Below are 27,975 nucleotides of genomic sequence, written 5' to 3'. Positions count from 1 at the left end.
AATTCAAGAAGATGAGATTTCCTGACTCCAGGCCTGGCACTCTATCCACTGTGGCACATAGCTACCCCTGGACAGATGTACTGGATCCCAATAATAGAGCACAAATCAGAAATATGGAACATAGATAAAGCGTCATGTGAAATTTTCTTGCCTAGATTATTGCAACAGCTAACTAATTGGCCTCCTTGCCTCAGGTCTTTTTCTCTCCCCAGACCAGTCCTTCCTCCTTCACATTGCTGTCAAAGTTATTTTTTTTTTATAAATTAATTCATTTATTTTTAGTTTTTTACATTCACTTCCATAAGTTTTAAATTTTCTCCACCCCCCACCCCTTCCCAAGATGGCATGCAATCTGATATAGGTTCTACATATACATTCTTATTAAACTTATTTTCATATTAATCATGTTGTATAGAAGAATTAAAATGGGAGGAACCATGAGAAAGAAAAAAGAAAAGAAAACAAAACTAAACAAAAAAAGAGAGCAAATAGTATGCTTCAATTTGCATTCAGACTCCATGTTTCTTTCTGTGGATGTGGATGGCATTTTCATCATGAATCTTTTGGAGTTGTTTTAGGTCCTTGCAAAGTCAGTCACTGTACAATGTGGCTGTTACTGTGTACAATGTTCTTCTGGTTCTGCTCTGACCTGGCCCGCAGGTCACACAATCGTGGGTCAGCGAAGCTGGAGAGGGCCGGGGGAGCTAGGCTCGAGGAGGACCTAATGGCTCTAAAGGGCCAAGAGGCTCGGGAACGGGACCACGGAGAGGAAGGAGACCAAACGCATTGCTGGTGTGAAAATGTCTCTCTCTATTGTTCCTGGTGAGGGTTTTTATGAGCATGCTATCAGGATGCCACGTCCCCAGAGGCGTGGCTATGCATTGGATGCAGGCCTGCGTCATATCCCAGAAACGAGAGTTAGCCAGGAAGTGAAAGCTAAGCGAGAAATGAAAGCTAGCGAAGGGAGAGGGCGCGGGTCAGGCAGAGGGGAGGGGTAAGGCGATTTTCCAGTCTCCGGCACTGCTCATTTCACTCAGCATCAGTTCATATAAGTAAAGTTATTTTTTCTTAAGGAGAGATCTGACCATGACACTTCCCTAATCAATAAACTCCTTATTGTCTCTGGAGTCAAGTCTAAACTTTTCTGTTCAGCTTTTCAAGCCTTTCTCAATCTTGGCCCAACTTATCTTTCCAGACTTATTGGACATATTGTACCCTTCTGCACACTGTAATACAGACAAATTGGCCTCTCTACTCCTCACACTGGACACTCCATCTCTTGAACATTGCATCTCTACTCTCTGCACCTTTGTACTGGCCTTTTCCCATGCCAGGAACACACCCTCCCTATGTCACCTCATAGAGTTCCTTTTTTCCTTCGGGACTCAGCTCAAGAACCACCTTCTACACGAAGCCCTTCTTGATCTTCCCAACTGTGAGTACTTTCTCACATGAAATACCTTGTATTTGACTATTTTGTATTTATTTTATACATAATTATATATGTCATTCCTTCCTGTCTCTCCCCTCAACCCTTTAGAATGTAAACTCATTGCAAGTGGAGATTAGTTATTTACTATATCTATCTCCAGCAACTAGGACAGTACCTGGCACATAGTAGGAATATATCTAATACTTCTTGCTAGATTCTGTGTTCTACCACCTTTGCTGTTATTATGAGAATAAAATGAGCTAATTTATGGAAAGCACTTTGCAAACTTTAATGTGTAGTATGGCAACTATTATTAAAATGATTTTGAAAAAAATAGGGAGCAAGAGAAAGGTCCCATATATACAAAAATATTTATAGCAACATTTGATTTTTTGGATTGACAAAAGGAAAAGAAAATGATTGAGGAATTGAGGAATACTGATTGAGGAATAAGTGAACCAATCATGGTATATTAATGTAATAGAATATTGTTGAGCCATAAGAAATGAGGTATATGAAGAATTCAGAGAAACTTGGGAAAGCTTATATGAACTGATAGAGAACAAAGAATGTAGAGCCAGGAGAACCATTTACATAATGACCACAATAATGCAAAGGAAACCAACACTGAAAGATATCGGAACTCAGTGAAGTAGTAGACTCTAGCTGTGGAATGAAGTTATCAGACATAACCAATGGGTTGATTAATTTTGCTTCACTGTGCTTCTTTATTACAAGGGAGGGTTATGTGATATGTGAAGAAAGGGAATCACTGAGAAGAAAAAAAAAGAGAACATAAACAAAGCACTTTTTAAAAATACGGAGAAAGGAATGAAGACCTTGGCATTTCAGAAGATACTGAAAGAAGAATTCTGAGTAAATAGTGAAGAAGCTTTCTGGGGTAATAACAGAGATGTCAGTGCTATTTTTGGCCAATTGTTATTATTCCAGCTAAAAAGAGATGAAATATCTCAATTCATGGTTACCATCCAATAGACTTATTCTCATCTTTGGATTTGGTACATTGTAATAATACTTTGCATTTATATAATACTTTGTGGTTTGAAAAGTTATTTGCATATATTATTTAATTCATTTATTATTTAACATGTTTAATTTATATATTATTTAATTCTCAGAATAATCTTGTGTTGCGTGGTAGATAGGACGAGTATTATTGCCTCCATTTTGTAGAAGAGGAAACTGAGATTCTAGGAAGCTAAAAGACCTGCCCATAAGTTCAAAGCCAGTAAGGATCTGACTCTTGGTTTTTTGATTCCAGATTCGACATTTTACCATACCCTATTTTCATTTACCATAGGGATGTCTAAAATTGTCACTAACTGGTTTCCATGGGCATTATTTATAGATTCAAACACTGCTGAGTGGGAGGGTTTTTTTTTTTTTTTTGGAGTTTTTCAAAAGACTGAAAGTAATTGAAAATGTGAACAGATAAAATTTCCTTAGATGGCCTGATGGGGTGGGAACAGCAAGTGAAGGTGGAGGTAAGAACATAAGAATGGCATCAAAAAGTCAAAACAAATAATGAAAAGATGTCACATTCCAAATTTCTGGGACTCCCTAATTTAAAGTCCTAAAGATAAAGAATTTAGTCTGTGGGATTTGACTTGTAGAGTTTTTGTTTTGGAATTTGGTGGCCACATCATGATTCCATTAGGCTCCCTTACTAGAGGCACCATGGTAAACTATGGTTCTGCTGTAACTCTTATCTTTTCTCATGGCCATCATATACTGATACAAAGCAACTGAGCTGCTTTTTAAATTGATCAGTTTGGGATGTGTTCTTAATTGACAAGATCATTTTGTCTTTGAGGTCTAATAATGAAGTTTCAAATGAAGTCACTTTAGAATCTCATGATAGGTCCCCAATTCACAAATGGTCAAAGCATATGAACAGGCAGTTTTCAGAGGAAGAAATTAAAGCTATCTAAACTCATATAAAAATGCTCTAAACCACTATTGATTAGAGAAATGCAAATCAAAACAACTCCAAGGTACCACATCCCACCTGTCAGATTGGCTAACATTACAAAACAGGAAAATGATAAATGTGGGAGAAGACATGGGAAAATTGGAACACCAATGCATTGTTGGTGGAGTTGTGAACTGATCCAACCATTTTGGAAAGCAATTTGGAACTATGCCCAAAGGGCTATAAAACTTTGCATACCATTTGATGCACTTGTGAACTGATCTAGCCATTTTGGAAAGCAATTTGGAACTATGCCCAAAGGGCTATAAAACTTTGCATACCCTTTGATCCAGCAATACCTATATCCTAATACAATACTGTATCCTAAAGAGAACATAAAAACAGGAAAAGGACCTACATGTACAAAAATACTTATAGCTGCTCTTTTTGTGGTAGCAAAGAATTGAAAATTAAGGGGATATCCATCAGCTGGGAAATGGCTGAACAAGTGGTGGTACATGAATGTGATAGAATACTATTGTGCTATAAGAAATGATGAGCAGGCAGACTTCAGAAAACCTGGAAAGACTTATATGAACTGATGCTGAGTGAAGTGAGCAGAACCAGGAGAACATTGTACAGAGTGACAGCCATACCGTGTGATGACTGACTTTGATAGACTTAGCTCTTCTTGAAAATGCATAGATCTAAGACAACTCCAAAAGACTCACAATGGAAAATACTATCCACATTCAGAGAAAGAACTTCGGAGTCTGAATGCAGATGGAAGCATGCCTCCTTTTCTTTTGTTGTTTTGTTTCTTCTCTCTCATGGTTCCTCCCATTGGTTCTAATTCTTCTGTACATCATAACTTTACATCATAACTAATGTGAAAATATGTTTAATATGAATGTATAAGTACAGCCTATATCAGATTGCAAGCTGTCTTGGGGAGGGGGGAGGAGAAGGAAGGGGAGAAAATTTAAAACTCAAAATCTTATAGAAGTGAATGTTGAAAACTAAAAATAAATAAATTAATTATTAAAAACAAAGAATCTCATGATAGGGAAAGAACAAGCCAGGCACTCGCCCTTCTTCAACCCCACCCCCTCCATTTTCAGAACAAAGTGCAAAAATCTCTCTTGAGATTTCAACTGAAAAAAAAATCCAAGCTGTGTCACTTTTGTGAGCTAACATGTAATCCCCAGCTTTTATATCCATTATGATTGATTAAAAAAAAAATTCAAAGGCTTTTGATTAAAGCATACCAGAATTTAATTTTTTTTCAATGAACGAAAATCTGTTTTCCACCCATTTACATCCTCCCCTTTGGAAAACAATAAGAACAAAATACTCATTTTCACATCTATTGTGGAGTTTAGTGGAAATAGCATTGAATTTGGATACTGGGGAACTAGGAGCAGTAGACCTAGAATTAAAGGACCCACTTCTATTTCAGATGGCAACTTAGGCAAGTGACTTTACCTTATTTTCCTCATTATGTAAAATGCTGGATTGGATCACATGATCTCTCTCTCTCTTTCTCTCACTCTAATTTATGGAATAAAACAAGCATTTCCATAACAGTACAATAAAAAGATACTTGCACATGAAACTGCAAATCTATTATATACAACTCACTATTCCTTTCAGATATACAACAAAATTATCATGTAAATTTCTTGTTTTCCTTTTCCCTCTCTCTTTTCCCCTTAGAAATGGCTACCATTAGACCAAACTATGTATATATGTAAAATTGTTCTATATGTACTTCTATTTATCAGTTCTTTCTCTTGATGCAGATAGTGTCTTTCTTCATAAGTTCTTTATAGTTAATTCAGGTATTTATAATAGTCAAAATAACTCATTCACTTAAAGTAATTCTTAAAACAATATTGCTGTTACTGTATACAATGTTCCCTTGGTTCTGCTTATTTTGCTCTTCATTATTTCATTGCAAGTCTTTCCATGTTTTTCTAAAATCATTGAATTCATCATTTCTTATAGCACAGTAGTATTCCATTCTTATCAGATAGCACAACTTGTTCAGCCATTCCCCAATTGAAGAACATCACCACAATTTCCATTTCTTTACTACCACAAAGAAAGCTGTTATAAATATTTTAGAATACATAGGTTCTTTTCCTTTTTCCCTAATCATCTTTGGAAATAGACCAAGTAGTCGTATTACATGATCTCTTAATTTTCCTTTCAGTTCTGAATCCTAGAGTTAACAAAATGGGACACTAGACAATGATTTATATCTAAAAGAATCTAGTGATAATGAAGAATGTAATGTGCTATGATAAACTGTAGCATAGTGGAAAGAACAGAAACTCAGAAGTCAGGAGACCTCTATGTAAATCCTTGGGCAAATCACTTACTGCCTATGGGCATGAACTTTCTTATTTGTAAAAGAATGGGGCTGGATTAGATAGTTTTCACTGTCCCTCAGGGCTCCAGATTCTATTAAAATCTTAAAAAAAAGAAATCAACTCCAGAGAGAAGAGATAACAAATTTTCCCAAGATACAGAGATTACCTCTATAAGCATAATTAATGTTGTTTTAAAATTCCCCTTTGTCAATGCAAATTCTGATTATTATTTTTTTCCAAGAAAAATAAAACAAGATGATGGCTCTAAAATAGTTAGCCGTGAATTTGTTAGGGACCTCATTAAATACTCATTTATAAATAGGATAGCCTGTTTGAAAACTTACAGATGGGATCTGCCTATGATGAGGGCACAGTCTCTGGGAACCCCTTGCACCCTTGAACTCTCCTTGAATCTTCCCACTCGACCAGGCCTTGGCCTGAGGCTATAACCATTAAGCCCAAATGCCTACCTTGCCCAGTCCTCTATTGTCCAGCTGTTTCCCACCCTTAATCCTGTTTCCCATCCTTAATCCTGATCAAAATATCTATACCCTAGTTCTGTTACCCCAGCCCTTTATGGTCTGTCATTTCCATATAGCCTTCAGCTATTTCTCCAATTCTCCCCCACCCGGGAGTCTGACCTCATCCCAGTCCCTTCAAGCTCCTCCTTAGACTCCTCCTTAAGTCCCTCCCTAGACCCCTCCTCTGGTCACCCCAGACCACCCCTCAATCCCTCCCACAACCTTTGTGTATATAATCTTCATCTTGCCTCCATGAAGGTGGTCAGATCCAATCTAGCTCAGATTGATCTGGCCCTCTTTCCTTACAGGCGCCGCAAGGGGTGGGATCTCTTGGGGCAGGCTTATTTGGCTAACTCTTAATAAACTTTATCTTTTCCCTTGGCTGAGAAAGCTTGAGTCGAATTCTTTCGGCAGGACCCGGTGTGTCGGTACTTTGGGGTGTCGAGCACCTCTCACCCCAAACCCTCATCACCTAGGCACTGAAAAACTTGATTTGGGAGTTTTTAAAAAATGGTATTAATTACTATTGTGCCATAAGAAATGGGGATGATGCAGACTTCGTAACAACCTGGAAAAACCTACCCGACATAATGCTGAGTGAGCGGAGCAGAGCCAGGAGAACGTTGTGCACAGCTACAGATATATGGATTCCGTGAGGACCAACCCTGACATACTTCGCTCTTGTCAGCAACGTAAGGTGCAAGGACAACTCCAGGGGACTCACTATGGAGAATGCTATCTTCATCCAGAGAAAGAACTGTGAAGTTTGAATACAGATTGAGGTGCACTATATGCTCGCCTTTTTTTGCTTCTCTTTTGTTTTTGTTTTTGGGTTTTTTTTTCTAGTTCTGTTTCTTCTTTCTCATGATTCATTCCATTGGTCATAATTCTTCTCCGCAACTTGACTAGCGTATAAATTAATTCAATGCGAAGTTATATGTGATAGTTATATGAGATTCCATGCCGTCTTGGGGAGGGAGGGGGGAGGGTGAGGGGAGAAAATCTGGAACTCAAAATTATGTAGAACCATGTGTGGTAAACAAAAAATAAATAAACAAATTAAAAAAATGGTATTAATAAAAAAATTGACATTCTTCATGTGTTTATAAGAAAACCAATTAGTTCGAATTAATTAATACAATAAAAACTAGTTGGGTTAGAAACATTGAAATAAAATTAATTTCCTTGAATTAAAAGTCTTTATTAACCTAATTATTTTATTTATGTCTATTTTACACCTAGTGTATACTTGGGTGTCTTTTGGTTCTGCTGGAATCCAGTGCAAATTATGGTAGGTCATGGTATAATTGACAGGATGCTGAAGTCAGAAAGCCTGATGTGAATTCCAGTTCTGCCACTTACTCGCTGTGTGATCTAGATTAAGTTGATTCTATTTTTCTTTAGATCTCAGTTTCCTCTTCTGTAAAATAAAGGGGTTGGTATGTGATCCTTAAGGTTCCATTCAGTTTTTAAATTCTGTGATAATCGAATAATTTTTCAAGATATAATATACATTGGAGTCAGAATAGACCGGATTTTAATCCTATTGCTAACACTTATTTTTAACTATGTTTTCATGAGCAAGGGCACCTCAGTTTTCTCATCTGTAAAATAGGGACACCTATATACCTACCTCACCAGAGCTGCTGAGAGGATCAAATGAGGGGTAATATATGTGCAATGGTTGTTGTGTGGGTCGGAGACCATCACTCACATTAAAAATAGACAGAGAGCGTCCTTGAGAGAAGGCAAAAAGGAATTTTATTGCTTTCTCATGAGAAAGGATGCCACCCAAGCAGGGGCACTTTAATTATATTTTACATTTATTCAGTCTGAATAAATGGGCACATCCCCTGAATAGAGTACAGGGGAGTACAAAAGACTCAGATGGACACCAGTCCTTTTATTAGCTTTCCTTTTGAATCTCCCGCCAGGCTCTTCATTGGCTAGATACAACTCCCTGACTGCCTACATCATGCAGTCCTCAAATGGCTCATTTGAGCATGGGTACAAACCTCTAACCTTTCACCCCAGAGCTTTGATTAGAACTAGTTCTGACCAGTAACCTGACTTACATTCTGCTAAAGCTGGTGGGGAGGGGGAGGAAGAGGAATGTTTTCAACTCTGTGGAAACAAAACTATTCCCCTGTCTCTTACAGTGGTAGAATATACTCTAAGAATTATGTATGGAGCTGAGCTAAGCTTCTACCTGGCCACTTCTTCTCAGCCCTGAAGGATGTCTAGATGAGCAATTCCTCAGTACTTGTGATGGTAGCAGAGGAATGCATCGAAGAGAATTGGCCACTCGGTTAGGAAAACCTATCCTACTGAGACAGCTAGGTAGTGCAGTGGAGAGAATGCCATCCTGGAGTCAGGAAGATTCATCTTTATGAATCCAAATCCAGCCTCAGATACTTCTAGCTGTGTCACCCTGGGTAAGTCACTTAACCCTTTTTGCCTCAGTTTCCTCATCTGTAAAATGAGCTGGAGAAGGAAATGGCAAACCACTCCAGTATCTTTGCCAAGAAAACCCCAATGGAGTCATGAAGAGTTGGAGATGACTAACATGACTGAATAACAACAACATCACACTTTAAAAGAAGAGATATTTCTGCTCTGACACTCTGTCTTCCTACTCTGTGCCAAGCATGTAGGGAATGCTGTGAGGTTTTCATAGATATCCAGCTACTCAGACAAAGGTCTCTCTTGCCTGGCAGGTATCACATCAGCTGACCTAGATGAGCCCCCAAGTCTCTTTCTGACTCTTTACTTTTGTACTGCTTTCCCTGATCATAGTGAAGAGTAGTGAAACACCCAGAGATGGGTGCTTTGGAAGTGGCTACCTTGGGAGTCTAGGAGTTCCTGGCTTCCTCAGGCAGTGCTCTGTGACAGGAGAAAAAGGAGGAGGTTTCTGCAGCTACACCATTCTCAGAAGCGATCGCCACCGACAGGAAGATGGGCTCAATTCGTACCCTGCCTTTTCATGGCAAGGTATGGCTGGGGGCATTGGCTAGGCAATGTAGAACTGAAGCAAAGGTAAAACGGCAGTTTACAGTCTCACTACAATTTTCATGTTTTGATGCTTTAAGAATGAGCCTCCTGGGAGAGCATAGCAGCCACTGTGGCTTACTGCAACATGTGCTTGTGAGTCTTTTGCATCTTAAGCATTTCTTTTGTGTAGAGAAAAATAAACATCCGCCATATACTCGACCTGCCTGATGCCCTTTAATGAGACTCTAGACATGAGACAAAACTAAGACTGCTTCAAGTGACTTTTTCCAGGGTGTTGGGGTGGGAATGGGGAGGTATAAAAAGCTAGAGACAATGTGAAGAGCCTGACCCCACTTTGCAGGTTTCCTGAGGACTTAACTCATTATTTGTGAGTCTACACCTTGGGCCTTTTGGTGGGAGAAAGCGTCTATCTGCCTCTGGGCTAAGCAGTTCCATTGTTACATATGTAAAGCATGTTGTAAACTTTATAGCCAACATACATGCCAGCTGTTATCACCTTTTAGTCCTCCTTGTCTTTGGCAGCCAACTCCCAATTAGTCACCAATTTCTATGGATTCTGCCTCTGAGGATGCCCACTGTGTTGTTGTTGTTTGTCCTTTATTCTTGAAGAGGACCAATGACATCAGGAGGGTGATATCTTGACTTTCAAAGAATTGGATTTAAGTGAGGCAGAGCTGTGAAAAGTCATCAGCCTCACTCTCTCCTCCAGTCATTGGAGTCTAGGGGCAAGGCATAGGTCAGGACAACTGGCGATGGCCCAGGAGAGACAGCATGGAGTAGAACATAGAGAACTGGTCTCAGAGTCAGCAAGTCCTGGGTTCAAGTCCTATGTCTAACTACGGACCTCTATGACCCTGGGGAAATAACTTTACTTCTTAGGGTGCCTGATAGCCCTCTTTTGTTTTTTGTTTTTGTTTTGTTTTGGGGAGGTAATGGGGGGGTGGTTAAGTGTCTTGCTCAGGGTCACATGCTATAAGTGTTTCAGGCTGAATTTGAACTTAGGTCCTCCTAACTTTAGGGCCAGTGCTCTATCCACTGTGCCACCTCACTGTCCCACCTGGCAAGTGTCTAAGACAAATCAAAGAACAGTTGAAAACATGTATAGGTAAAGGGAGTTTCCTCCTATGCAGTTCCCTATACTGATGAAATCATAGGTCTAGACCCCTCAGAAAAGTATATAGCACTGTACTAGGACTTGGATAAAACAAAGAAGAATAAGACAAAGTCTCAGCCCCCAAAGAGTTAGTAATATAGTTGGAAAGAGAAGCCAGATACAAAAATAACCATAATACAAATTATAAATGCGTAGGAGAGATTAACAAACAAGTCTCTACAAGATATGGAGTGGAGTTCTTTAGTAGGGAACTGTTGAGATAAGAGCCACGTTGATGATCTTTTTTTTCCACTTTACAGGACTAGGTGATGTAGAGTGTATGTGTGTGTAGAGGTGTCACTAGAACATAAAGTCTTGGTAGGAGAGAAAGAAGAAAGGCAGAAGCAAAATACAGTGAGTGAGACAGAGAGAGAGGGAGGGAGGGAGGAAGGGCGGGAGGGAGAGAGAGAGAGAGAGAGAGGGAGAGGGAAAGAGAGAGAGGGAGAGAGGAAAAGAGAGGGAGAGAGAGAGAGAGAAAGAGAGAGAGAGAGAGAGAGAGAGAGAGAGAGAGAAGAGGAAAATAGGGGCAGAAGAAGAGAAAGGAGCCATATGAGACAGAGACAAGAAAGAAATGCCTATGGTGGGGTATAGCCAATACCATTGAAAAATTGCTTTGGGATACATAGTTAGGAAAGTTTGTCATTAGCATCCTTTTACTTTTGATTCCATTTTTCTATACTGACCTCTTCCCAAATGCTTATTCTATATTCTGTTTTCACAGGGTCTTTCTTAGTCTTTTGGAAAACTATTTGATTTTTTTGTTTGCTTTTATTTATTTGATAAACTATCAGGTTTTCTTTGTTTTCTTTTCTTTATTATTAACTAGAAAATTGTCAGCAAAAATGAATATTTCCATATACAAAGATGAACGGAAAATGAAGATTATACATGAAACCATTACATGCAGTTTCTTCTTTTTAATAGAATAGGGATTGAACATATGATTTCAGTTGTATAGAAAATCGGACGAGGAAACTCCTCTTACTGATGTTGGTCAGTACCTTATCTACAACTGATACTTTTAAAGAGTTGCCCAGAGAATGAATGAGAGGTAAAGTTTTATGCCCACTGTCATACTCGGTGTAAGTTTAGAAGCAGGTCTTCCTGTATCCAAAGCCAAGTCTCTTAACTCCTCCACACTGTCTGTCTTTGACATGGTTTTATCAACATTGCTCTGCTTGTCTGTACCCCTTTGAACTCCCCTTCAGTCTCCTCTATATATTTGTATTTTGAATGTTTTATTAACACTCTTTGCTTTCCTTTCTTCCTCCTGTCCATCTTTTTTTTTTCATTTCTGTCACTGTACTCCATAATCTTCTCTCTGCCAAATATAAACTCTCCCTTTGAACAAAAGTATAGTCAGGCAAAGCAGATTTGTATTATTATGATCCTGTCTAGAAATGTATGTCTCACTCTTCACTTAAAGTCCAGTGCCTCTTCATCGAGAGGTGGGAAAGCTTGCTTTGTCAGCAATATTTTGGAGTTGCCATTGGTCATTGTATCGATCAGAAACCTTGTCTTCCAAAGCAGTTTTCCTTTACAATGTTACTGTCATGGTGTACATTGTTTTCTTCATTCTGTTCAATGCATTCTGCATCAGTTATCCAACTCTTCTCAGGTTTTTCTCTATTTATCTCATTTCTTTTGCTACAATAATATTCCATTATACTTATGTATGGTAATTTGCTCAGCTGTTCCTAAATTGATAGGCATCCTTTTAGTTTCCAGTTTTTTGCTGCTTTAAAAGAAGTGCTATAAATATTTTTCTAAATAGGGTTCCTTTCCCCTCCTTTTTGATTGCTGTGGGACATAGGTCCAACAGTGACATCGCTGCATTAAAGCATAGACACAGGTTAGTGACTTCGAGTATACTTCTAAATTGCTTTTTAGAATGGCTGGACAAATTCACAGCTCCACCATGTTACTCTTAGTCAGGCTTTTCATTTTGAAAAGGGGCTCTTGGAATTCTTGAAAAATCTTTGGTATAAAAAAGAATGAATCTTTAATGGTGAAATTCTAGGCAAAGCCTTTTTGAAAGGTCATTGGGGTAACTTTTTTTTTGTGGAGGAAAGCTGGGTTGAGATGAACATTTATCTTTCTATCTCTCCCTATACCCCTATCTATTTTTCATCCTCACCATGACCTCTAATCCCTCCATCCCTCAATATTACCTCAGACTATCACTTTTGTTCTGGCTATAGTTTTATCCTTTTCCAACCTTGAATCATGGGTAAATAAAATCAACTCTACACTATCCTCTACTCTTGAGTCCCTGGTTCCCTTGTCCAATCCCAAACCTTTTCTTCTTTTCTCAAGACCCACGTGCCACTTCCCCCTCAATCCTACTGTTGCAGACTTTGACTCCTATTTCACTTAAAAAATTGAGGCCATTTGCTGGCAGCCAAATCCCTCTCACAGCATTTCCCTATCTCACCCTCCTCCTTTACTTCAGTATCTAATGATGAAGGGGCTCTCCCGCTTACTAAGGCCAACTTTCTATATAAATCCTTGATCTCACCCCCTCCTGTCTTCTCTAGAACATTATCCTCACTATCTATCATTTCTACACTTTCTAATTTTCAATTTTTCTCTATCTACTAGTTCCTTTCCTTGCTATTCAGTTATTTTTCATGTCATGACCCCATTTGGGGTTTTCTTGTCAAAGAGACTAGAGTGGTTTACCATTTCCCTCTTCTGCTCATTTTACAGATGAGGAAACTGAGGCAAACAGGGTGAAGTGACTTACCCAGGTTCACACAATTAGTAAGTGTCTGAAGCCAGATTTGAATTCAGGAAGATGAATCTTCTTGAGTATAGGCCTGGCACTCTATCCACGGTGCCAACTATCTGTCCTCTGTTCTTTTCCTACTGCTTACAAATAAGCCCAAGTCTATATTATCCTTAAACGCTGTTACTAGATCTTACCATTCCCACTGGCTGTCATCCTATATCTCTCTTCCCCTCTTCAATTTGAGAAAAAATCTTGTACAATGAGTGCCTCCACTTTCTTTTGAAACTTTTTCCAACCTGTCTCCTGATCTCATCATTCAAAAAGTTCTTTCCAAAGTTGCTAATGATCTCTTAATTGGCGAATCTAATGTTTTTTTTTCTCAGTCCTAATTCTTCTTGAAAATTGTTTCCTCAATACTTGCTCTTCTCTGTGTTTTCATGACTCTGACTTCTCTTGGTTCTTCTGTTACCTGCCCAACCATTCCTCAGCTAATTTTTTTGGATTTTTATCAATACCATTCTCACTATCTATGTGTATCCCCCCCAAGGCTCCGACTTGAGCCCCTCTTCTCTTTTCTCTCTAGAAGTTCTCCTTTGAGGATCTCATCGGCTTCCATGGGTTCAACGATCATCTCTATGCATATGATTTCCAGAGCTGTTTATCCATCTTTAGTCTCTCCTCTGAGCTTAACCACACGTCAATGACTGTCTACTTGATATTTCAAACCAGATGTCCTGTAGGTATCTCACACTCTTTATACCCCAAATATCACTCATTATTTCCCCCCTACCTTCCTTCCCTTCCTAACTTCCTAACTAGTCACACCTTTGAAACTCCTCTCTTTTTCACTCTACACATAGAGGAAGTTACAAAATCTTGTACTTTCTTTCTTTACAAGATCTCTTGGATTTTTCCTCTTCTCTCTACTCACATAGCTAGTTCAGGCCCTCTCACCTCTCACCTGTAATACCATAATAGTCTTTTTTAATGGACTCTTTGCTTCAAGTTACTCCCTATTCTAATCTGTCCTTTACACAATTGCTTAAGTGATTTTTTTTTTTAAAGTATAGATCTGACCACATTACCCTTCCCCCTGCTTCTAACATGCCCTCCCTCCTTCCCCAAACTCTAGTGGCTCCCTATTAGCTCCAGGATCAAATATAAAGTCCTGTGTCTGACATTTAAGGCTCTTTGCAAGATGCCCTTTCCTATCTTTCCAGTCTTTTCACAGTTTACTCCTTCTATGCATTCTACTCTCCTACTTGTTACTTGAACAGGACCCTCCATAATAGCTTTGTACTGATAATCTCCTTTGTTTGGAATGCAATCCCTCCTCACATCTGCCTCTTGCCATCCTTGGCTTCCTTTAAGCCTCTGCTCATGGACTTTCCTGGTCTCCCCATCTATTAATGCCATCTCCTCTAAGGCTATCTTCCACCCACTCTATATTTATTCTGTACATACTGATTTATATATGTGATTTCCCCATTAGAATGTAAGCACACTGAGGGTAGGAGCTGTTTTTGCTTCTTCTTAGTATCCCTAGTGATTAATACAGTGCCTGGTATGCAGTTGTGTTGGTAACCAAAAATGGGCTCCTTAGCACTTAGTCAACAAGTGCCCTTGAATAGTTTGGCTTTTTCCCCTGAACTAAATGAATGTTCTGAAGTTCGGGGTGCTGGTTTTTTCCCTTGAACTGACTGAATACTGGATTAAAGTAAGCTTGTCGGCCCCTTCACCTTGCTTTCCTTGCTTAAGCAGATCGAAAGAACCTGTGCTTTCCCTGGCGTACCTTACACTCCCACAGAAGCTGCTAGCCAGATGGTTAAAAACAGCTTCCATTAGAGCCAGAGACAGCTACAGCTACAGCTGAAGCTGAAGCAGGAGCTGCCAGTAGCAGACCTGACCTATGTGAGGATTGAGGAGTGCTGAGCAAGGACTTGAAGCCAGTGGGTAATCTTTTTACCATATAGGGGAAGCATGTATATGATTTTGCTTTATATCATCATGCTTCTCTGTGGCCTCCTGGTTACTCTTGTGAGGTGGACTTATTGGGCCTGGAAGTTTTGATCAAAATATCAAAATGGGGATGCTGGTTTGTGGGTTTGTTACTGTGGAGCCTAAATATATGCTTTGATTCTTCTGCCTCCTACTTTGAGAATTCCTTATATCTGGCGGTTCCGAACCTTTCAGACATATATATGATCCTCTTTGAAATTATAAACTCTGCCCTCATACTACAGCAGTAAGAACTTAGTGCCTGTTTTTTGATTGATTGATTTAATTGTCCTTCAAATCATACCCATAGGTCACTGTTTTGTTCACCTATTAGTTGATCTTTTCCCAAGGTTAGCCATGTTTGGTTTTTAATCATCATTAAAGGAAGAATAGAAGATCTGGGTGTCTATTTTAGGCTCACCAATAAATCCTTTGATTCAAATGATCTGTTTCTACCTTTCTGTCTTCAGTTTATTAGTCTATTGCCATCTTATACCCTAGGAAACTTCTACTGAGAGAAGTTACCAGATACAGTAACTTCAGAGAACTGAAGATGAAGAATGATTTAGATCTCTCACTACAGAGGTGGTGGAATACAGGTATAGAATTAAAGCATGTTTTTTCAGGAATGGCCAATGTATTGATTTGTTTTGCTTGATTGAACTTGTTATAAAGGAGGGTCCTATTTTGTGAGGGTGTATAGAAGTGGTAGAGACACCAGGAAATATTAGCGATATACTAGGCAGCACAGTAGATAGAGTGCCAGGCCTGGAATACAGAAGGCTCATCTTCCTGAGCTCAAATCTGGCCTTAGACCCTTACTAGCTATGTGACCCTGGGCATGTCACTGAACCCTGTTTGCCTCTGTTTCCTCAGCTGTAAAATGAGAAGGAGATAGAGAAGGAAATGGCAAACTACTTCAGTATCTTTGCCAAGAAAACCCCAAATGGGTCACAAAGAGTCAGATGTGACTAAAAAACAACTGAAAGTGATACAGTAAAGAAAAGAGCATCAGTAAAACACTTTAATAGGAAAAAAAGGGAGGTTACTCCTCTCCATGCCTTTTTTAAAAAAGTAGTTGTCTACAGGCATTTTACCTAGAGAATGATGAAGTCTTGCTTTCTAGCAATATAAATGTCAGAAACTTCATTTAAATTTACTACGAGCAATAAACTGGTCACAAATAAAAAGATCAGTGGGGTTTATGTGAATTAAACTCAGTGTGTAGCACTTTGTAGAACAACTGGGGAAATACAGTGAGGAGGATCCTTTTCAGGGAAGTAATGAAATGCCAATTTGAGATTTAAAAAAAACCAAAACCCTAATTTTATATTGCATTATGGATACATTGCACATAAGTCTGCCAGAAATGACATGGTATATAAGACAGAAGAACGGATGGATGTATTTCTTTTTCACCTGGAGTACTTGGTGAGGGAAATACCAGGACATGCTGATAGATGAACACTTGTTTGTTTTTAGTTATTTATGACACAGAAAGTCAGTCTGAAATCCTGGAAGATTTAGGGAATTGGATGAAAAGGGTTGAGTCACATTTTTGTATATTCATGCTTATCTTCTTGAAGAACTTTATATGTGGTAGGTCAGGACTGTGATGTTTTTTTTTTTTTAAATTTTTATTTATTTATTTATTTTTTGACTGTGATGTTTTGAGAAGCCCCAGCTAGAGAATTTCATGGCTATTGCTGATAGTCGCCTTCTCTGATGGGTGCTAAGCTGCCCCGACTTCCTCTTGGAGAAACAAATGCCTTCTTCCCCCAAGACTTTCTAACCACTGTTACTAGTAGAATGACCAAACAAAACAGAAACCTGTAGATGCCCAGGGGACCTTTGCCATTTGAAACGAAAGCCATTCCCGGAAACCTATGGGGTTATTACTCTGTCAAATGTTGCTTTGGTTTTCAGAGGCACAACCCCAACAACCTCACTAGGTGTAAGGTTTGGGATAGAAGAGATCTGCTAACAATTCTATCTGGGCCAGACAAGTGAGAAAATCTCTGCTGATTTCTTCACATAAACTCATCTGTTCCCATTTTAAGAAACATGAAACAGTTGTCCATGGAAGCCAAACCCTTCATCTCCCTAGTCTAGGTTTTCAAAGTACTCGGTGTCATTCTGGTATTTTCGATTCTCATCTACAGTGTGGAAAACAAATAGCCTTTCAGGCAAATCTCATCACATGACACAGCCCCAGTTATCAGTTCAAAAGGCTTGTAATCAACTCATCTAGTCTTGCTCTGTTTCATCTTGCCTCTCTTGACTTGACAAGTCTCCCTCTCAACTCACTCTACACATATGTCTATGTGTACAAAAGCTTCAGGCTGGGGCTAGTCCCTTGCTCTCTTAAAAAGGCAAACCTGTCTACAATATGTGAAAGTAATTCTAACATTGGCATACTCAGATGTTGTATGACCCATGCTCTCATACTATCTTGATTAAGGCAAGTGTGAGCTCTTTGTCTGAAAAAAAGCAAAGATTTTGCTAAGGGCAAAAAACCCAGAGATAAAATAAATCTACTGTGCAGCAAATCCTAGAAGATTTACAATTATTTTGGCAAGTGTATTCTCCCTCCATGCATGCCTCACTGCTTTATTATTTAAAAAAATGTAAGAGATCATTGATTTGAGCAAAGATAATGGCCAGAATCCAAAGCATTTACAACAAAGGGACAAAATAAAACTGTTGGAGGTAGTGGTGGAAAAATTGTGAAATATTTCTGGGAAAATATTTTCTTTATTGTTGGTTGATTAGAACATAATCATATGTCTCTACAAAGTAGGTAATAATATCATGTTAGGTCTTTTAAGGGACATAGGATTACTTTTAATCACAATGTCAATGCAATTTGTAGAGACAGTTCTGTTTTTCTTCACACTTCAAGGATTTCAATGAAAATCTTTTTTCTCAGACAAAAGGGAAAAGAAAATCTGCATGATATCAAGCAACAAGCCACACAGTGATAGGTTCTCTGTTTTGGCTCAAGATATTTTCTGTTTTTGTTGTTTTTTCCCCTAAAAACAAACAACCCAAAACATGTCTGATATTTTCCTGGTTCTAAGACTATACAAGTTAGAACCATTGTCAGATCCTGCCAATGTGACTGGTTGCTGTTTTGACTTAATTTTTTTTTTAAGTTTATCAGGCTCAATAAAACTGCCTAAAATTAATCTTCACAAATGGAGAACTTGCAAATATGCTCATTAGGTGAATATTTGCAAAGTTTATAGCATTAGCTTTGTCTGAAAACTGTGTAGACCTTGGTTTGGTGCTCCAAAGGAGGCATGCTGATCATGCCTACAGAGAGGCTGCCAACCTAATGCCTTTCACTTGTTTCTCAACAGCCTATCAAGCTGCTATAACTCTTTGCCAATCAAGTGCTGCTGTGAGTGGTACAAGTGGCCTGAACCCAGAGTATGCCATAGACAGAGTTCTCTGACTTTACTTAGGACCACAAAGTGGGCAAAGTGATGAAGGTGGGAGGGGCCAGGAAGGAGGCTAACCAAGGAATTGGGTTCTTAGGCTGCCTTCTGTCCTCATCCACAGAGTCTTTTTCTGAAGAACACAGGACATTTTTTGTGGGGCCTCAGGTAGCAAAATAAGCATTAGTTATAAGAAACTAACATTTTTTGTGACTTTGGGGGGCAAATGATTTTTGAACATAAAGTCAAACAGGCGATAGGAAAACGATTACTTCAAAACCTGTCCCTCATAAAATATCAAAATAGCCCCAGAGTATCTGCAGTGTTAGAATTCTCATTCTAGAGCAGGGTTTCTTAACCTAGGGTCCATTGACCCCAAAGGCCCACAAATAGGTCCAATGAACTTGGATGTGGAAAAAAAAAATTACATTTTTATTTTTCACTCACCTCTAACTGAAATTTAGTATTTCTTTCAATTGTTCAAAGACGTTATTCTGAGAAGGGGTCCATAGGCTTCACCAGACTACCAGTGTCACAAAAAAGATTAAGAACTCCTGCTCCATAGATAATTAACTGAAACTCGTTTCTGAGATCCCTGCTGCAGACTATGAGTCCCTATACGTGGAGTGATTTTGGGCATCGGAATCCACACTGAGTCTTTGAACTCTTCCTTGACCCAGTTGGACACCTGAAACATGCTATGGAGGCCCTACACCTCTCCTGCTTCCTTTCCCTCTGCCCTCATACCCTCTGTACTCAGTCCTGTGTCATCTTTTCCTTGTTCTCTGTGCAGCCGGGGCAGTGGCATTTTCCCAGCAATATGAGTTCTAGAATTTACTTTTTCAATATCTTCCTTGGAAACGCCACAATTCTAGACTATTCAAAAGTAAGAATCCTCCCCTTTTGGATGTGGTTTGTCCTTTGCCCCCCTTACTTATTATCTACCCAGATCTATTCTCTTGCCCTAGTCCAGCATATCATTTCCCCACTCCCATGTCCATGCATTTCCCATTCAATGAGCCACAGCTCCTTTTAAATTAAAAACTCACCTTAAAGCCCAACACCTCCTCCGAGAAGCCTTCCCTGATTAAGCAGGATGAGGAAACCTCGGAAGCGTGACTGACAACACTCCCAGTAAAACAAACACACACACAAAACCCCAAACAAACATAAAAACTCACAAAAAAAGAGAAAAGGACATATTCTCTGCTTTTGGATTGTATGCTCCCTGAAGATAAGGATAATGTTTGTAATAATAACTCATTAGTCAGATAATGTGGCATAATGCAACATTTAAAACAAGATATTAAAAAAAAAACCCAAAGAAACAAACCCTCTGGGGATGTACACTATCATGTCTCCTCCTGGGCTTCTTCCCTCTAAGTTTTACCCTTCTTTCTTTTTCCCTTTTTCCTTACCTTGCTTTCTCAGATTTCTGCAAGAGGAAGCTAAAGAGGCTGATCATTCATCAATATGGGAAGGACATCTTTAAGTCAGTACCAAACACCTATCCTGGGTAGCATATCATGTCCTCCTCCCTACCCCCCTCACTCCCCACTGAGATTTGCCATGTATATCTACTTAGTTATTTTGCTCATTAGGAAGAATAACTAGGTGTTCTGCTCTCTGGAAAACAGGTAAATCCAGGGCAAATATGTGTGCTATGTATGAGCAAATGCTCAAAGAATTTAGTGGAAGGTCCAGTCGAAAGAACCAAAGGCAAAGTTCCCTGAAAAGACTCACGTAACCATTACCCAGTATGGAATGGAGCCCACAGAGATTAAGGGACTTGCTGAAGGTCATTTGGTGTGAGTCAATCACTGTAGAAAATAGAAACCACACTCCTGTTTTGCTGCTTTCCCAGCTTCATGATGATACAATTTGTAGAAAAGTAAGAGGCCCAGAGTCATATATTGACTGGGACCAACGGAGGCATAAGATGGAAAGGCAACTGCTGACACTCAGGGGAAATGACCATCAACTACCCAAAGTGCTACAGATGCCCTTCTTGCCACTGCTGGAAGAATACCAAAGCCCTTATTTGGATCCCCTGAGCAAAACATTGATTTTGTGGTTGCAAAAAAACGTACCTTCAACTGCAGAACTCAGTTTTATGATACCTTGAACAAAAACAAAAGATGGCGGTTATATAATGGCCCCAAATTACCCTTTCAGTCTTCTATAACACATGCTTCAGGTCTAGACTTACAAGTATTAGTAATCAGAGAGCTTGTTTTAATCAGAATGTTGACTTAGAAAATGAGTGCATTAGTTTCCTCTAGTCACTTTTAACTTTCCAGATTAAAACACTGAGCAATAAAAGGTATGAGAAAGAGATCTTAACTGTCTTTGGAGAAAGTAAAACCCAAACCTTGTATGAGTAATGTGTTAAAGCATTTTAAGCCTGGAAAACCCCACATAGCTGGAGACTCCCCAGCAGCGATTCTACTTTATAATGTGTTTAGAGACAAGGCAGTATTGATTTTAGGTTGGGTAAGGGAAAAGAGAAATGAAGCAGGAGAGGGGTAGGACATCTATAGCTTGTTTCAGGTGGTCATCTGGGCCAGGCATAATTTCAAGGACTCACTTTGCTTTCTAACCATTTTGGGAGAAAGTTTTTGTTGAAATCTGTCAGCGGGTCAAATTTTGTATTGTGGTTTAGCAACTTGTTTCTCTGAGGTTGTCGGGTCATGGACAGTATTTTCAGTTTGATGTTTTCAAAGCCCTTCTGGTTTTATCCTCAGGGAGTTCAGTACAGTTCTGGAGATTAATTTAATATAACAGTGCAAAATTAGAATTGCAAGGTACCTCAGATATCATGTCGCTCAATTTCCTTATTTTATAGATGAAAAGACTGTCCTTAGTGATGGAGGACCAGAACACCCAATACTGCAGACTCCAGGGTCCTTCCCATCAAATACTCTGAATTATGAGGGCGCTTGGGTTCTAGGATATACTTTGTTGGATTTAAGGCTTAAATTGTCTTTCGATATTACACATCAAATTAAAATTTTGAGGCTACTACTATATTCCTATAGCTTTCAAGTTACTTTAAAGTCTGTATAAAGTTGAAGTCAGACTTCTCTGGAAAACACTGAACTTGAGAAAACTGGACATGGTGCAGGAGCTCAAGAAAAACAAATCTTTTGGATTGGCCATTATTGGGGAAATCTTCAAAGATCCGTGGGATAGCTAAAAGGAAAGCACCCATACCCTCCTTGGGCTGCAGGTCTGGTTTTGGCTCTGTCACAGACTGAAGATGTAGCAAATTCAAAGGGCTCCTTAATTTAGCAGGTGAGTTCAGCATTGGCATGTATTCACCTTGCTTTTTAAAGTTGATGTTGCCAACTTGTCCTCCATTATAATTTTCAAAAGAATATACCACTCTTTTGCTATCCATTCCATTTAAACAGAAAAAAAATCAGTAATGGACTTTTTTCTTTTTAGTGTGGTATTGAGAAGAAAATCTTAGGAATGTAGAATCCCCTCTCCCAAGTAAATCAATATTTAGGGATTTTGATTTAAGTGAATAATCCAATGTTATTAAGAGTTGTCATTTCCTGTTATTTTTATGGGAAAAAAAAATGTAGCCCTCCCCTTTCCTCCCCACTTATAGTTTTCTTAGGTCTTACAAAGGCACTCAAATGTGCCTTTGGTGCAGGAACTGTGTGGGAAACATTAGCAGCAGACAGATCAACAGGGTTTGCAGCCCAAACAGATGCAGAAGTGACTTTGTTGGAACAAGGACTTCAGACAGCCCAGAAAGCAAGCAGGCAGCACCACAAACAGTACGTCGCAGCAGGTTCTTTAGGCAGCAACATTGTTTTTGTAAACTATAGGAGAGTCTCCATGTATGAACAGCGTGGAAGGCTTGGCTAATCATTTTCTTTGTTCTTATGTTTCTTGTATAATTTTAGCCATGCCACCACATGTGGGAACCATGATGACTGTGGGCAAGTCTCTTAATTTTTCTGAGCCTCAGTTTTCGGAGATGATAATACCTGTAGTATCTACTTCACAAGCCTGTTATACAGATCAGATCAATGTAAAATCTAGGCAAGTATTAGACATATGTAAATGTTAGCTATTATTATCATCATCATCATCATCAAAATGTTGACTTCAAAAGAATAATTGTTTCTGGCCCAAATTCAGAGATCATTAACTCCTAGTCCTTTTTTTTTTTTTTTTAACATTCTGAATTAAACTACTTGACATAAAAACATGACTACAAACTTGGTTCCTTTCACTACTCCCACAATGACTCATACTAACTCTCCTCTTGGCCCTTGTCATGACCTTCAGTTTCTTACAAATCCCTGTCATCCCAGAATATCTCCTTCATTCTAGCTTCATTTGTCTTCCAGCCCAGCCTTGACCCTTTGGCTTAGCACCTTCATGTTTCATTAGCTACTGTCCCAAGGCCCTTGTGTTCTTGATTTTCCACTATCCCTAAAGTGCAAATCCTCATACCTGGGGAACTCCCACCAACCACATCCTCCCCTTCTGCCCATCAGGCTGAGGAGTATCCCTAGTACACTTCAGTAAATACAGCCGATGTCACTCACTACAAATTCATGGCCAACAACCTAGGCTGAGTTCTCAATGCCGCTCAGTCTTTCTGCTTAATTCTGATTAAGTACTTATCTCATTCTCCATAGCAAAAGTTCTAAACTCTCTCTTCTCTCTCCTTGCAGAGAATTTACAGCTTTCAACTCCCCAGAGAAGATTAAAGCTACCTATGAGAATTTTTTCAGCTCCCCTCCTTCTATTCTTCAGGTAGCTAGGTGTACAGTGGATAGAGTACTGGGCCTGAAAAGGAAGGCTCCTCTTCCTGAGTTCAAATCTGGCCTCAGACACTTACTAGCTGTGTAACCTGGGCAAGTCACTAAACCATGTTTGTCTAAGTTTCTCATCTGTCAAATGAGTTGGAGAAGGAAATGGTAAATCGTTCCGATATCTTTGTCAAGAAAACCCCAAATGGGGTCATGAAGAGTTCAACATGATTGAACAACAATAACCACCACTTTTGGATCAATGCCCCAAAGAGATGAAAGGAGGAAGAAAAGGACCTATAGATACAAAAAATATTTACAACAGCTTTCTTCATAGTAGCCCCAAATTGGAAACCAAGGGGGTTTCCAGTTGATTTCTGTTGAGGAATGGTAAAACAAATTGTGATACATAAATAAATAAGTGAATATTATTGTACTATAGGAAATGTCAAAACAGACAGTTTCAGAGGAAACTGGGAAGATCTCTATAAACTGATGCAGAGAGAAGTAAGCAAAATGGAGAACAATTTATATGACAACATTATAGAGAAAAAGAGCTTTGAAATTCTGATCAATTCAATGATAAGCCATGAGTACAGAAGGCTGAAGATGAAATATATCGCCTGTTTCCTACCAGAGAGGTGATGTATTTAAAATACAGAGAGGACCATACAGTTTTGGGCATGGCCAATTGTTTTGCTAGACTATGAATGCTTATGATGAGGTTCTTTTTTCTGCTTTATTTACTTATTTGTTTACTCATTCACTCATTTATATATTTACTTATTCATTTGTTTGTTCAATAGGGGACAGTGGGAAGGACAGATTATAATGCATATAAAAATAAATAAATTTATATAAAAAATCTTGCTCTTGTAAAGACTACCAATGACCTAACCACCAAATTTAGTTACCCTCAGTTTTCATTCTCACCACCCCGTCTCCTCTTCTAATCTCTCTGTTATTCTTCTGTCTATATAATCTTACATATAAATCTGAACACATCATTTCTCTGTTCATATCTTTAATGGCTCTCTATTTCCTACCAAGTAAAGTTCGTATTCCTCTGCTGGGGATTCAAGGTCTTTTACAACCTAACAATACTCAATCTTTCTAGCCTTATTTCACATCTCTCCATACTCTATACTTAAGCTAGACAGGACAATTCTTTTCTCTTCCTAAAAATGTAGCACACTCACAGGCTCTTCCCTCTGTCTGCAGTACTCTCCATTCTTTCCTTCTCCTTTTGAATTTTTAGCTGATGACAACAACAACTAGAATTTATACTACTTTATATTTTATATTATATACTTTATATTACTTTACAAATATTTGTCTATTTTATCTTCACATTAACCCCGAAAAGTAGGTATTATGATTATCTCCATTTTACAGTTGAGGTTACTGAGGCTGACTACTGAGGTTAAGTGACTTAAAGCTGGGTCATACAGCTAATAAGCCTCTGAGGCCAGATTTGAACTCAGGTCTCCCTTGCTACAGGACCAGCACACTATCCACTGTACTATCTAGAGAAGGAAGGTACCTCAGAGGTCATCTAGTTTAATACCCTCATTTTACGGTTGAGGAAACAGCTCCAGAGATGGTCAGAGACGTTCCCAAATTCAGACACTAAGTAAGTAACGAAATTGAAATTTGCACTCCAGTCACCTGATTCTAAATCCAGTACCCTTTCCTCTGTACTACATCACTTAAAGCAAAATTTAATGTTCAAATAATTCTGACCTTGAAAATCATTTAATAAAACTAGCATTTTCATAATACATTTTGGAACTAAAGGAGGGGCTGGACATGAAATGGGAATCTCTATTTTGTACAGCATGCTTTTCTTTTTGAAGTATATATTCAATTCGACATGTAACTTTCAAAGCTGTCCTATTTGTCTTTGATTCCTTCTCACCTGCCTTCTGTTCTCTTCTCATCTTGGGCTCCTCCAGTCTCTGCCTCTTTTCCCCTATCTATTCCTCCCAATTGAAAAGAAAGAAAAAAGGAAAAGCTAAGTCATCGCACCAAATATGCATAGTTAAAATAAACTCTCACATTGGCCTATCAAACTACTTCTTACCCATTCTTTAAAGTTGAGTTCAAATGCCACCTCCTCCATGAAGACTTCCCCAATCTCCCTGGTTGGTAATGTCTTCTGCTATCAGATCTCTCGTAGCACTTTGCATTGAAATCTCTAATGCACTCATGTAATATGGTGTATGATAGCCATCTATCATCGTCTTAGTTCCCTACTAAGCTTTGAGTTGATTGAGCCCAGCAGCTGTATCTAATATACACCAACTATTATTTAAAACCCCATAGCACCTAATAGTGCTACTTACATAGTATACATATAAATAAATGTCTACCATACCGCATCACATGAGTTTAATTTAAACAAGATTATATAGAATTTTCGAAGCATGGTGGGTGTATGTTACTACATAAAACCAATGAGGAACTTTGAAGAAGAAGAGGAGTAAAAGATGTCATTAAAAAGAGAAGATGAGTTGGTTACATGGTGTAAATGAGGAATAAAAAGGTGGAGAGCCAGAGTACTCCACTGATACCCTCACAAAGTCAGGAGAAATCAAGGAAGGCTTTCAGGCTGTTGGGTGGAACATCTCTAATGAATTCATGGGTGGATATGGGTAAGAATTACATAGGATGGGCAGCCATGGAAGGGTTATCATCTGCGTAGTCGGAACTCTCAAATTGAGATCATAGATCCTTTTGAATATTTACCATATAACAAAATTACCAAAAAAAATTACCAAAAAAAAATTCAGAGAATTTAAAATAATAAACTAAAGTCTTTTTGAAACTTTTGAAATAAGGAAATATTTGTAATAGGTATTTGTTAACTGAATTGAATAACCAACAGAATCTCAGCTGTAGTATTAGTGATGGAAAGGATTCTAGAGATAATCTTGCCTGGTATAATGAACCTGTTTTACAAATGAAGAAACCAAGACCCAGAACAGTTAAATGATTCACCACAGGTCACACAATACATAAATGGCAGACACAGAATTAGGACTGGGATCTCTTGACGCCCATTCTGGTGATATTTCCATCATATCATGATGAGTAGATAAAGGATATACATTTCTAGGGATGGTCAACTCAGGATAGGTTACGATAATGGCTAAAAAGAATAAGATGAAATATAATAGATAGAAATTTGAAGCCCTTTATCAAGATTTAAAAAATAATGGCTTAAGTACAGAGTAGAGGATGTGTGAATAGATAATGGTTTAAATCTGAAGGTTTTAGGGAACTGTGAGGTCAATGAGTCAATAATAGGATGTGCCAGCCAGAAAAGCTAATTCAGTCTTTGGTTTTGTTAACAGAATTGTAAATGTAATCTGGCCAGGACTGGCGTCTAACCTGGGAATAGCCAGAGACAAAACCAGAGCAGGCTAGAGATGGGTATGTCAGGAATCAAGTAGCAGTGGTCATAATTCCCTTCGCAGTTTTGTGAAGAGAAACATAGTATTCAAAATAAGGGAGTAGATAAGTCTACTGTATTTTTTAGTCAGATCTGAGTACCACAGTTTAACAGGGACATCAATAAACTATAGCTTGTCCAAATGAGGATAACCAGTATGATGAAGGGACTAGAGACCCATGTGACCTAGAGTCATATGAGAACTTTTGAAGAAACTTGAAATGATTAGCCTGGAGTAGAGAAGACTGTGGAGAGGGGGTAGGGAGGTTTGGGAACTGCTAATTGTCTTCAGGTATATGAAAGACTGTCATAGTGAAGTTGCATTAGCCATGTTCTACTTGGCTCAAGAAGGCTGAACTCAAAGTAATGAATAGAAAATGTAGCAAGGCAGATTTAGGTCATATGTGGAAGAAATTTCCAACAAGTAAAACTTTCCAAAAGTAAAAGAAGTTGATCCATAAGTTAGCGGGCTACCTATTATTTGAGAAATTCAAGCAGGTTGTAGAAGATATCCCTATCAAGGAATAATTGGTTCTAGATGATGTTTCCAATTGTGGAATCCTATGGTTATTTGAGTCTATGGAGAAAGGAGAGAGTTCCTCAGGATAATCCTAGAAGTCAGGGGATGATTCATTTGTGGGTCCATCAATTAGCAACTAGCCTAGAACTCTCCGACTGTGGCTTAATTTTAGTTGCACTGGTGATTTTATTTGCAGCAAAGGATGGTAGAAGCCCAACAAAGGGCAATATTGGCTTACTAGGGCTGTCGAGTTACTTTGTGAATATAAGCGAAGTTAGCCATTCTGTTAAGAGTGGTGCAGTGGAGTGAGAACTGTATCTGGAACCAGGAAGACCCAATTTCAAATCCAGCCTCAGACACTTAGCAGGTTTGTAACTCTGGGCAATTCACTTAAGTTTGGTCTGCCGCTGTTTCCTCGTCTATAAAATGGGGATAATAGTAGCACTCATGATAATATAATAGCATAATTCCTGCTAGGATAATTGTGACGATCAACTGAGATAATGTTTGTAAAGCATTTTGTGAATCTTTGTGACGTTGTGACTCTTAAAGCACCCTTTAAATGCCATCATCATCATCATCATCATTACGTAAACAATTCAAAAAGGGGAAGATGCTAATCTTATATATA

At 38.7% G+C, this 27,975-nt stretch overlaps 1 protein-coding gene across 4 annotated transcripts in view; it reads right to left on the bottom strand.

Moving 5' to 3' along the window:
• DLGAP1 (DLG associated protein 1) overlaps window positions 1-27,975 on the bottom strand; it is a 431,939-nt gene that overhangs the window by 159,183 nt on the left and 244,781 nt on the right. For all 4 annotated transcript variants that reach the window (XM_036762199.1, XM_036762200.1, XM_036762201.1 and 1 more), the window contains exon 5: window positions 20,686-20,715. In XM_036762199.1, coding sequence (XP_036618094.1) covers window positions 20,686-20,715 — 30 coding nt within the window. The remainder of the gene's footprint in view (window positions 1-20,685; window positions 20,716-27,975) is intronic.

This window comes from Trichosurus vulpecula, chromosome 1, assembly GCF_011100635.1.
Source record: "Trichosurus vulpecula isolate mTriVul1 chromosome 1, mTriVul1.pri, whole genome shotgun sequence".
In the NCBI taxonomy this organism is placed as follows: domain Eukaryota; kingdom Metazoa; phylum Chordata; class Mammalia; order Diprotodontia; family Phalangeridae; genus Trichosurus; species Trichosurus vulpecula.
Note: the sequence above shows the minus strand (reverse complement) of the source record. Positions and strands in the feature narration are given on the sequence as shown.